This window comes from Oryza brachyantha, chromosome 1 (genome assembly GCF_000231095.2).
Source record: "Oryza brachyantha chromosome 1, ObraRS2, whole genome shotgun sequence".
NCBI lineage: Eukaryota > Viridiplantae > Streptophyta > Magnoliopsida > Poales > Poaceae > Oryza > Oryza brachyantha.
Window position 1 is genome coordinate 8,940,515 of NC_023163.2, and position 11,678 is coordinate 8,952,192.

At 38.5% G+C, this 11,678-nt stretch overlaps 1 protein-coding gene across 1 annotated transcript; it reads right to left on the reverse strand.

Moving 5' to 3' along the window:
• On the reverse strand, positions 1-11,678 carry LOC102721888 (phospholipase D zeta 1-like). Its single transcript, XM_040519884.1, has 20 exons — positions 11,305-11,678; positions 10,340-10,441; positions 9,744-9,862; positions 9,435-9,576; positions 9,123-9,290; positions 8,854-9,027; positions 7,281-7,520; positions 7,077-7,193; positions 5,738-5,877; positions 5,504-5,653; positions 5,234-5,390; positions 4,632-5,168; positions 3,167-3,277; positions 2,849-2,995; positions 2,578-2,775; positions 2,357-2,458; positions 1,585-1,716; positions 992-1,057; positions 714-775; positions 1-636 (listed from the first exon to the last, which is right to left on the reverse strand). The coding sequence occupies exons 1-20, from the start codon at positions 11,545-11,547 to the stop codon at positions 387-389; spliced, it is 3,357 nt and encodes a 1,118-aa protein (XP_040375818.1). The 5' UTR covers positions 11,548-11,678; the 3' UTR covers positions 1-386.

Sequence of the window (11,678 nt, forward strand, 5' to 3'; positions counted from 1 at the left end):
ATACTCACCAGCGTCCATTCATAAAAACATCATTATTGATAATGGTGCTGTTACAAAGTGAAGATAACAGTTTCAACGCAAACAGCCTCTCGTACAATTGCAGTGCGAAAAAGAATGAAGCGAACGGTAACATTCCTTTCGCAAGAAATTATTGTTTTGTTCTCTCGGTGATGGGCGATTCAACACTTTACACCGAAATGTCTCTCTCCTTTCTGTTTGCTTTTCTTCTCTTAACTATTTTCACAAGATATATGTGCCTATATACATCTACAATTGTAAAAAAAAAAAACTGTAATGTACAGCCTAAAAAAGGCCCTATAGGAAACTTTGTACTAGATCTGAAGCTGATTCACCCTAAAAAAAAAAAGAGGAAAAGATCAGAGAAGTTAATGGAAAACTTGCGGGGATGTATAAAATTCGCTTTCGCCAAAGAATGGTCTCAAGTCCTCTTGGCACATGAACTCCAGAGGGAAGGAAACGAGGTGACCCCTCACGGCCTGTAATTTTTCCATAGGATCGGTGCCAGCGAGGTCCCCATCCTTGTGAGTTTCTGTTGTCTCTACAGCAACACCCAAGTCAATGGTTGTGTGGTCGATTTTCTCCTTCCGATGGGCAAAGCCTTGCCTAAATTGGGGCCTGCAAGAGGTCAAAATCGTTTCAAATACTGCAACTGAAATACAAGCAACCTGGAAAACAGGTTATTTGTTCCATACCTAGAATGGATGTGATCATTAGGAACACATGAGAAGACATTTTGGTATATCATGGTATTCTCCTGCAACACAGTATCAGTTTGTTCAGAGAGAGGTAAATAAGATAAAGATCAATACTCATCATGTTCACAACGCTATGGACAGAAAATGCATTGGAAATTATCAGCTGCTGAAGACAACAAACGTTGTAGGAAAGAGTGCAACGCCAGAACAACCATATTCAAGCGTTTCCATATTGAGCAGACTAGCATTTCAAGATAAATCTCCATTTCGCTCACCTTAGCAGTGCCCATCCAGATGTTTTTATAAGTCAAATCGTCCACAGGGTCCATAATTTGACTAACCTGTTAAGGTGAAGAAGCATGTTGAGCAGAATTAAACTCACAGAAATCTATATTGCACATGCAACATCAATACCATAATGTATTGTGAAAATGATAAACGTGCTGCTGTCGATATTCCTTTTATGGAACCATTCATCAAGTGAAAGTTTACAGAGAATGTTCTTCTAGTGTGGCTCACTGAAGCAATCACAACATGCAAAGTTTGTGACACCCACTCCGAGGCCTAAAATTTCCATTAAGGCAAAATAGAATGCGAGAAACTTGCCTATTTTCCCACTCACAAAGAAGAAAACAGGTGCACACAGTCTACATTTTACACATTAACAGGACATGCAACCCTGACATCTAGGGCAAGATGACAAGGTAGGGTAGATGTTTCCAGTACAATTATACCAGATAATAGATGAAATTGGTGTAACAGTCAGTTATCTTAATATTGGCATAGTCAGCAAAAAGCCTAGATATGTATTACTTTCAACTTAAAACAGCTAGTTTGTGATTCAAGCCAAGTGAAACATTGTACAAACCTCTCCTGGATGAAGGCCAAGGTGTTCTGCCCATAGAGAAAGTCGTAGGCTGAGTGAGAACTTCCCAGCTTCCCAATGTCTTCCATTCATTGTTGAACTGACAACCTCTTTATCTTCAATAATCATACCAATCTAAAAGAGGACAAAAACAGACCAATAATAGAGTCAACAGCAGAGAGACAAGATGATTAGCCAAGTAGGCCACTAACAAGATGTAAGCATGTCATTTGGTCTTGAACAGATGCAGCTGTCAAAGAGATAAGGATTTCTTCACACAAAAAAAATATTCCCTAGGTCATCTTCTAAAATATTAATTTGAGAACACGGTAAATTTATCTGTTTGTATGCAAGCAATGTGCATATACTTAACATATGGAATTCATGTGTGCATCTGTCTCCAAAAGTGCTTCCATAATGCCATAATGTATAAGTTTAATGGTTCATTACAAATACATTATGGTAGAAAATATTCCTTCCATTTTATTATGTAAGACGTTTTAGCTATACTTAGATTCATCTATTGATTAAGGTATAATGTTTGTATATGTCTAGATTTATTAGTATTTGTATAAATGTAAGCAGTGCCAGAAAGTCTTGCATTGTAGAATGGAGATAGTAGTAGTAAAAGCATTTGTGACTGGAGGGAGTACAACCTTAGGAGCAGTCCTTTATTTAACCTAACAATGTTGGGGCATGTTTGGAGCATATAGGAATGGAAAATTCCTATGTTATGCAGTGAATTAGACAGAAGAGGTAACTGAGAAAACCATACCTCAGAATCCCTTGATCCAAGCAAGCTTCTGTCATTTATGTTAGCTGATCCTATCAGTGTCATCCGGTCATCAATGATCATCAACTTACTATGCACATATATCTGCAAAATTCAGACTGTTAGCAAAAAGAAAGAAGGAAAAGAAAAGAAACTGAACATTAGACTAATTTAAATCCATGACCTAGGAAGGTAACAGTGAAAAATTAACCGGGCTTCTTTACCTGATTGGTAACCAAAGGACCACCATCACCTAGTCTGCCATGTGCCCTGAGCCCATAGAAAGAAATATAGTCATGGGCTTTCGAACCAACCACATCATACAGATTCTGAAGTATTGAATTAGGCCCTCTGCAAATGGTTCGGTATTGCCAATGCATAATTGCTCTAACAGATGCAGCTCCACCATCATCCATGCCTCCCTGTAATTGAACATGTAATTAACAGGCTGACATGAAGCATCAAACTGCCAATAATTGGTACAACAGAACATACCTGAAATCCAGGTAAAAGGGGTATGACAATTATAACCCGGAAGCACCTTTTCTCCTTTTCTGCTCTAAGTATACGCCTGTATAATGCTTCTAACACACGGTTTTTTATTGTGTCATCTCCTGAAAGACCAGATATGAAAAACTGATTCTGCATAGGCCAGCAGAATGAAGTTCAGAGTTTAGCCAGGGGAAATGAATTCGTAGTGTATCAAGTAGGTATGAAATTTTCGTACTTTCAAATATACAAATTTTGGCGGAGTTTTTATATTACATTTGAAAAAACAAAAGATCAAAAAAATAAAGGGGAATAACTCAGCACCTCAATGTACACAAAATGTTCTGCTTTTTCAATGAGAGAAAAATAGGCGTTGTGGATGCTCCCTTCAATTTGAGTTGTTCCTGCTGACCATGGACCAACACTTCGAACAACCTGAGGTAAAATTTAAATTGTGCTTTTGATTAGCCAGACATATTTATAAATTTGAAAACAATTTCTGTTTGCTTTTTAGTGTTAGTATACAAGCAAAATGGCTACAAGGACAACAATATCATGTCCCGAATACTCTCCAAAGCTCCTGTAGAAACAGAGACATACAAATTCCAGTTTTATTTATCAGTATGAGATATATTTAAGCTAGAGCAAGACATATTTTCACTCCTTTAAATATTTCAATTAGTGGTGGTTATGGTTGCTTCTTGCTTCTACACCCATCCTTCCTCTTCAGTTGGTAATGAACTAATGATAACCCATGAGGCAAAAATAGAAGTTGAAGAGACTGCAAAAGACTATAGTACCATCATTACCTCTGGCCTGTGCATATTAATAGTCTTATACCTTGCATTAGACCTAATATACCTAACACTATTCGCATCCTCCTACAGCTTCCAACATAAAACATTCCACTTTACTGTGGTCTGTATCCTCACAAAAGATTCCCAACTCCCTCACATATCTGTACTATGTGCCCTCGCATTGCACTTCATACTTTGAAGACTGCACCATAGCCCACTAACATGGCTGCTATCTTTTGACAGGAAAAAACATTCATAGAAAAAGAAGGTTGTCAGGCACGAAAGAATTGTGTTTATTTTAAGGATTGTCACTTCTGTCTTCTTTTCAAAAAAAAGGATATATATTATTTTGAGAGAAATAAGTTGAATTTCAGTTTGTCAACCCATTATTTCTCAAAGTCATACTTCTAATGGTGAAGAATTCTGAGTTGAACCAACGTGCAAGGGTGGCAACATCTTTTCAAGGAGGAACTAAGCCCACATTTATTTAGGGTTAGTTGGCAAGATCTACATTTTTTGCAATCATGGTTTAGTTCTTTATAATCCTCTTGATTTGTAAATAACTGTGTTAGTAGTTTTAATATTTTATATATTAAACACAATGGATTCCACTACTGTTTCCGAACAATAATAATAATTCTGAGTTGCATCTAGCAAAACACAAAGTCTTGGGGTGGCTAAATTTGTGAACTTACATTATCCCATCCAGTAAACAATATACTAACCAAGAAATAATTGCTAATGGTCCTGTTTGTTTCTCTCGAGGATTCAAGAAGCTGATTTTAATTTCTAAATCTGATTTTAGGATTAGTTTTAGTGTCCTCACCATTTCCATTGCCCTGCTCCATTTTCATAAATCCTAGCCAGACAAGTAAATAATATGCGCAAAATCATTCTTAAAAATCAAACTTTAAAATTAAAATTGCTTTGGATTATAATCCACGGGAGAAACAAACAGGGCTAAATCACCAGTGCAAATGGTGCAAACTGACCTGACAACAACAAGTTGCTCGGGGACCAACTTCTCCAATATCAAGCACCGAAGCGACCTGGTCTCCTCTCTCCTGTGTCTCCCACCATTCCATATCCATGTGACGCATATTTGGTTTTGAGGTGTCATAATGTCCAATCACTGAAACATCAGGGGAACCAAGATTGTCCACAAAACCTTTCATCTGTAAATCCTGAAGAGAAGTATCTTGCTTGGCCCTCCTGTTGGGAATTGGTGGTTTCCAGTGGGATTTATTTTGGTGATCTGAACGATCATGATTATTATCTAAACCATTCAGACCTAAATCCCCATTATGTAATGCCTGGTGATCAGGCTCTTGAGGCAAAAGCAGTGGAATGTCCTGGCACGATGCTGGTGTTTTCAAGGAGCTTAACCTCTGAACTTTAATATCCTCATCATGAGTCTGTTTACTCTCTTCCTCGTGTGTTTCTTTTATTTTACCCATGTAATGGGGAATCACCATGTGATGTTGAGGCATCAATAAGGGAATTGCTTGCTCATTTGGTGCTTTATTCCTCTGCATAAGATTGAATTGTCACTTTCAACAGTGATCGGGATGACTAATGTAACCAGTAAACTGACCTTTGCATAGTTCCAGCGCTGAACAAAATGCCTTGCTACATCTCGACATGCAGGACCATAAAGAGCACATTGAACATCATGCCAGGGCATGCGTGGATATTTAGTACGATCAAGCTCATCTTTCATTGTGTCCTCCCAAGAATTTGGCTCAGATTCCCTTAAGCAAGATAGAAAATGCAATTAGATAGGTAAAACAACGTTATAGAATCATTAGGAAACACTATCCTGCAAATCTTGGGCTAAAAATACGATGAAAGCACAGAGCATTACCTAGGATTGTAATAATCCTTTCCTGGCCATATTGACGGAGGAACATCCACAACTATATGCTCAGGAGTATCATAACGGCCAAAGCATAAATCAAGACCTCCAATATAGCATACTTGATTATCAACAATAACAATTTTCTCATGATGTGACCTTCAAGGCATAGCCAAGAGTGAAGCCATAAGTATCTAGTTAACAGCAGAAATAGATTACATGAATATGAAGTTCTCGCTATACCATAAGTATATCCCAGTTGAGAAATGGTCAGGGTATCGCAGAACTTTAACATTCTCATGAATGTTTAAAAGCCTCCGCTTACTGTACATGCTGTTAATTTTCAATGCAAGAGAAACTTCCTTGTACAAAAGAATGTAGATCTGCAAAATAGTATCAATCCACATTTATCTGAGACATACAGTTGATATAAAGTAAGAATTGAACTCATAATAAGCAAACACCACTTAAGTGTCCTGCAAAGAAATGAAACTTATACACACTATCTTACAGAATTATCTATAACAAAAGTGTATATTCAGTTAGGGGATGTTAAACCATAGATATCATACTAGCCATAAGATATACATATTTCATTTTTACTCTCCCAACTAACCATCTTTCATTCTACTCTCAACAATATTATCCCCCATCCCCATAACCTGTCACTCTCCTCCCTAGGTTAATCCCTCAATGATGTTCATGTGCCCTAACGAAACCTCCGTAAGTTCAACCCTAATTCCAGACTCCAAACTAGCAATTCCAAATATTACTCTGCAATTTTCCCCTGTTCCTCTCCCTGAAGCAGTATCACTACAACCTTGAAATATAACAATTTTCTACGCTTCCCCAACCCTACCAACACACAAATCGCCAGTGAGCACTCTGGCATAACTAATGTTGTACCCCACAATACACCTCTGACAAATACAAAGGTTATCATCTGGAAAAGGGTTAAAAAGGAAAAGTATAATGAAACTATTGGGCCAAATTTTATTTGAAGAAAAAACTATTGGTTAACAAATACCATTAAAGGATAGTACTATATTTTATTTTGTAGTTCCAGCAGTCAAATCAGGTAAATTTTGTAGCAAAGTGATGTTAGCATGTGCCAAACACATGTGTCTCGATAAAAGTGATACTACGAGAGGTAATAGGGCAACCTTTGCATACGACATAGATAAAGTGCACCTATGTGAGAAATGGAGGCAATTTTTGCTTGTTTCTTGGATAAAAGTGCAACTACGTAATTGAAACAACCCTTGCAAGATACACAAGGCAGGTTTATCATCTGCAAAGAGCTTCAGAACACATAATAGTTCTTCGTCTGTTAGCATGACATGCAGATTGTATCTTCACATATACATTTGCATACAACCCATGTCTGCAAAGGTAAACTTCATACACTTGTATATTATTATCATCTCATATAGACAACTACCCATTAAATAATTGATACTATCAATCCTATTACAAACAAATAAATGCTGCAAAGCGCCAAGACGGTCTATATACAAGTGCACAGCTGAACAATCATTTTAGCACTTGAACTGATTGGTGACACCATAAAACAATCTCATACCTGTACACCTTGCTTTGCCCTTGATTCTAGAAGAATATCAAGTCTAGAGGATTCATGATGGTGGAAAGGACGCCGTAGATACAATTCTGGGCACAGCCACCAGTCAGTGATAAATATCTACATTCAACAGTTTAATTATCTTCCACAACATGGTCAAGATTTTAACTTGCAACAGAAATTTTAGTTGAGTTGATGAAAACCAACCTCTGATTTGGCTTCCTCAATTGAAGAAGCAATAGCATTAAACGCAGATTGACCATCAATAAACCATTGTACAACACTACCATCTTCAGTCAAACCCCTAGGTGGTGCAAATGAACCAAAACGGTGTGGGTGAGACCAGCCCTCTGGGGGTCGTCGAGCGGTATTTATTGCAGATACCCAATCTTTTGCTTTAGCAGAACTTCTTGTTCTCAAATTTATTGTCCGCCCCCCAGAAGACACCTTCAACAAGGAACAGCACTAAGAAAATTGGACTAAAAAAAACAGAAGATGTATTTATTTCATGCTACCGTGTTGGTTTAACATAGGAAGATCAAGGCCAATATCACATAACGACTTGAGTACTTCTATTAACACCAGCGGAATATTATACATTAGTTTCTATTTCTATGAAAACTATGGACAGCTGATTTGTCACAGGATATGTAGCTGTAGATCTACTGGGAGCATATGTAGAACTGTACTAATATAAGGAACACGTAGAAAGCGGGTAAGAAATAAAACTATTACGGTAATAGTTTCTTAGGAAGAAACTCAAATTAAAAAGGTTTTCTTAAAGATATAACTCCTAGGAAACCCACATTAACGCATTCTACCAAAGCAACTCCCATAAAGCAGTAAAGAAGAATGACCATGAGACAACCTTAGGTGTATCCACTCTATATTGCTTAATGAAATTTCATGGTATGGATGGAGTACATTGGGCAATTATAACCTTCTGAATTCTTGATTAATACAATTGTGCTCATGTATTAGTGGGGTTTTATCTGACAAAAAGGAAAATACGACCAAAACCAATTGGTCATTGGGCTGTATCTCACAAACACAAACCCAATCATCAATGCTTAGGCATGATCATTACTGGTTTTGTTAAAGGGGGAATGAAGACTAGAATTGACCAATTGGGTATCTTTTGAAGTTCTAGGCAAGCAAAATGTGATTAAAATGCCCCATGTATACTATAGTAAATCTTAACCAGACCTGTTTGGGAGAGCTCAAGATTTTGAGAAGTCGGCTTCTCAGAATCTGGAAAAGCTGGGTTTTCCAGCTTGTCTTCTAATTTATTTTCTGTATTCTGCAACTCCAGATACTCAGAAGTTGAGTGTTTTTTGGGAGAGATTTTTGAGTTGTGGAGATTGAATGAGAAGCTGCAGCTGACAGAAGCTCTCCCAAACAGGGCCTCATTTTATTCACGCGTGTCGCCAGTTAGCACACAACTAAAGCCTAGATGCGCACTACAATTTCTTTTTCTAAATGATAGAATTTTTTATCAATGATTTCTTACTAAAATGAGAGATTGCCTGATGGCGGTTGAGACTGTTTGGCCAACTCAGAAACACGCTTGCTTTAGCAGATAAAAGATAGAAAATACAAGGTTTTGCAAATAGACCCAAACAAATACATTTTGTTTTGATTGGACTTAAAATTTATATGGGTAATGAATCACCTTAAAGAGGTTCATCTGTTTCTGAATGTTGTGGAAGACAGTGATAAGGTTATAATATTTTATTTATTTTAATTTGAGGGAGAAAACAAGCTGTAGAACAGGGCATACCTCAAATGCAAAGTGTAATGGATTACGTTCCTTGATCTCTCTTGCTAGAGCAATCTGGCATTCTCCATTTCTATCCATGTGAGGTGATACATCAAAGATAACTATATCCAAAAGCTTTGGATCAAATGGATCTTGGAGCAAAGCTAAAAATCCTGGCTTCAGTACAGCCCAAACCTATGAGGAAATGTTCGGTTTCACAGGTCACAAACAAGAAAAAATAATGATAAAAATTAAGGCATAAAATAAAATCAATGCGTATTGTTCAATACCTTCTGCCAGTTACTGTTGCAGAAACTAAAACATCCACACAAACAGCATCTGTCTTTACTATCATTGTCAATTTTTGGTAAGTGTCCAACTGTAACATAATCTTCCTTTAGCTTTGGCCCATATTCTGGTAGAAATGATAACAGAGAGACTTCCAAAAATTTACAAACCTGCATTTCATTCCATGTTACAGTCCAAAAGAAGGCAAACCAGAGAATATATCCTAATTGACAAATTCGATGTTTTTGGTGCTGTATAGACATTATAATCAAAATCAATATGACAAGAGTATAGAGAAATGTGATTTTTGGTACCTCTCTTGAGTTGACAATTTCCAAGTTTCCCAAGAAATGGTTCAAGTATTCTTGCATGGCAACCTTTGCACGATCAGAAACAGATTGCTGACGACCAAGAGCTGGACGGATGACAGGCAAAACAGCACTTGAGGGGACATTTCTGCAAAAAAAGGTTTGGTTTCATTTCTTAATATGCACAGGTAAACTTATGGGAAGTCAACTAGTCCGATTGCATCAATGTACTGGTTACAAAGATTTCATTGCTGAAGTTTCCATCTTTGTTTTAGTCCATTAAGGTCAAAATCATAAATAAAAACGGCATTTTACCTATTTTTGACAGAGTGTTCATCATGCTGTGAAGGAAAATGCACATCATCCGCTTCATCATCATCATGCACAACTGGCATATGCTCCCCGATTCCCAAATTTTGAAGCCACTCCTTGACCTTTATTTTTTTAAAAAAAATGAGGCTGGTTCAGTTCCATGATTGAAAAGGAAGCTTTGTCTGAGCAGTGATATCTCTCTATGTCTGAATTAGCAGCCAAGTGAATAGAGAGTGGAAATAACAGTGGAATAGGGGGTTTGAGAATTCTCTTGTTTTTCAAATGCATTCTCCACGGCTATAAAAAAAATGGGAACGGCATTCTAGGGATGCTTGCAACAGATATTACATGCTTCCCAAACAAGTGGGGCATGGTAAAATCCATGGCAAATGGAGTGCAAAACAGTAAGATGGACAAAATTGTTTTTTTTTCTAATATGTTTACAATGTACAGTAAAAATGTCAAAATGACTGCTAACAAAAGTGACGGTGCAAAACTTCAACAGTAACAGATATTGCTGGTGTGCAATTACCGCATTCACCATTTCCACTTGAAAGGATAAACATATGCAAATATAGTTAACGGGCAGTGCAACTGACCTGTTCCTGTTTCTCATGGAATTCCTCAAGAAATGCACGCCTTTTCAACGCGAAATGTAGATATAGAACCTGTGATGCCTTCTTATATAGAAGCCACCTAAACTGATAGAAGAACTAGTTAACTTCATTGAAAGGATATAAAAAGTCCATCATTCACATAACTTTAAAATCTTAGTAATGCAAGAAGGTGAATAAAAATAGCATGTTCTCGATAATAAACCACTTACATATTATTTTTCAACAGCAAAGGAAAACCACTTTAGTAATGGAAATGAATCCATTGTTCCATATGGAACAGCACCTATCAACTAGAAATAAGATGTGATGATTCACAATTCATGTTATTCCTTGACTTGGGTCTGCTGTTTCTATGTAACAAAGAATGACGTGCATCCACCAACTGGAACTTAACATTACAACAAGTTCAAACAGTACTCTTCCATGGACCACAAAAAGTAGGTGAATTACAGATTGGCATAGGTAGTCAACTCTAAAATCACATGAAAAGAACATGGAAATTTCACATCGACACACGCATAACACTTGAATCTGACCCACAAGGCAAAGAACTTGCCTGCATTTGCACAAAAATGGTCAGAGTAGCCTGAATTTCATACCCCCACCGAATCAGCGAAACAAAAGTACCAACTACTCTTTCGTGCAAGCTCCACCAAGCTACTCATTGACATAATTGCTATCCAAACAAGAGAAAGGGACCCCTTCTATTTTATTTCGTTTTTTTAGCAGCGGTGGAGGCTCACTCTATCTTAAACCGCATAAAATATATTATTTTTCCTTTTTCATTAAAAAAGGGGAGGGGATACCTTTAGAGGTCAAATGGAAATCAAATTTGCGCAGCATCGACGAAACAAATCACCAAAGCTAAAATGCTAAATCGCCAATGCTAAGCACCATGGCCCGCATCACCGCCGGCGAGAACCCCGAGCAGGAGGGAGGAAGCGGACCTGCTTGTACTGGACCTCGATGGTGTAGGAGAGCAGCATGGGCGTGATGTCCCCGGCGTCGGGGCGCGACACCCCGACGATCCTCGCCCGCGGCAGCTCGTCGAACGCCCGCGCCGACTCCGGCAGCCGGAAAGACGCCACCGCCGCCGCGGCGTCGCCCTCCGGCTCCTGCGGCATCCTCACGTACCTCGGCCCGTACTCCGCCTCCTCCTCCTCATCCTCCTCCTCCCGCCCCCCGCTCATTGACACAGCCCGCACCGCGCCACGCCCCGCGGTTTCCTCCCCTCGCGTGCGTGCTCGGTGGAAAATCGGAAGCGCGGTTGGATGGATGCTCGTTGATCCGACGCGAAATGCAACGGGAAGGCGAGTCGGGG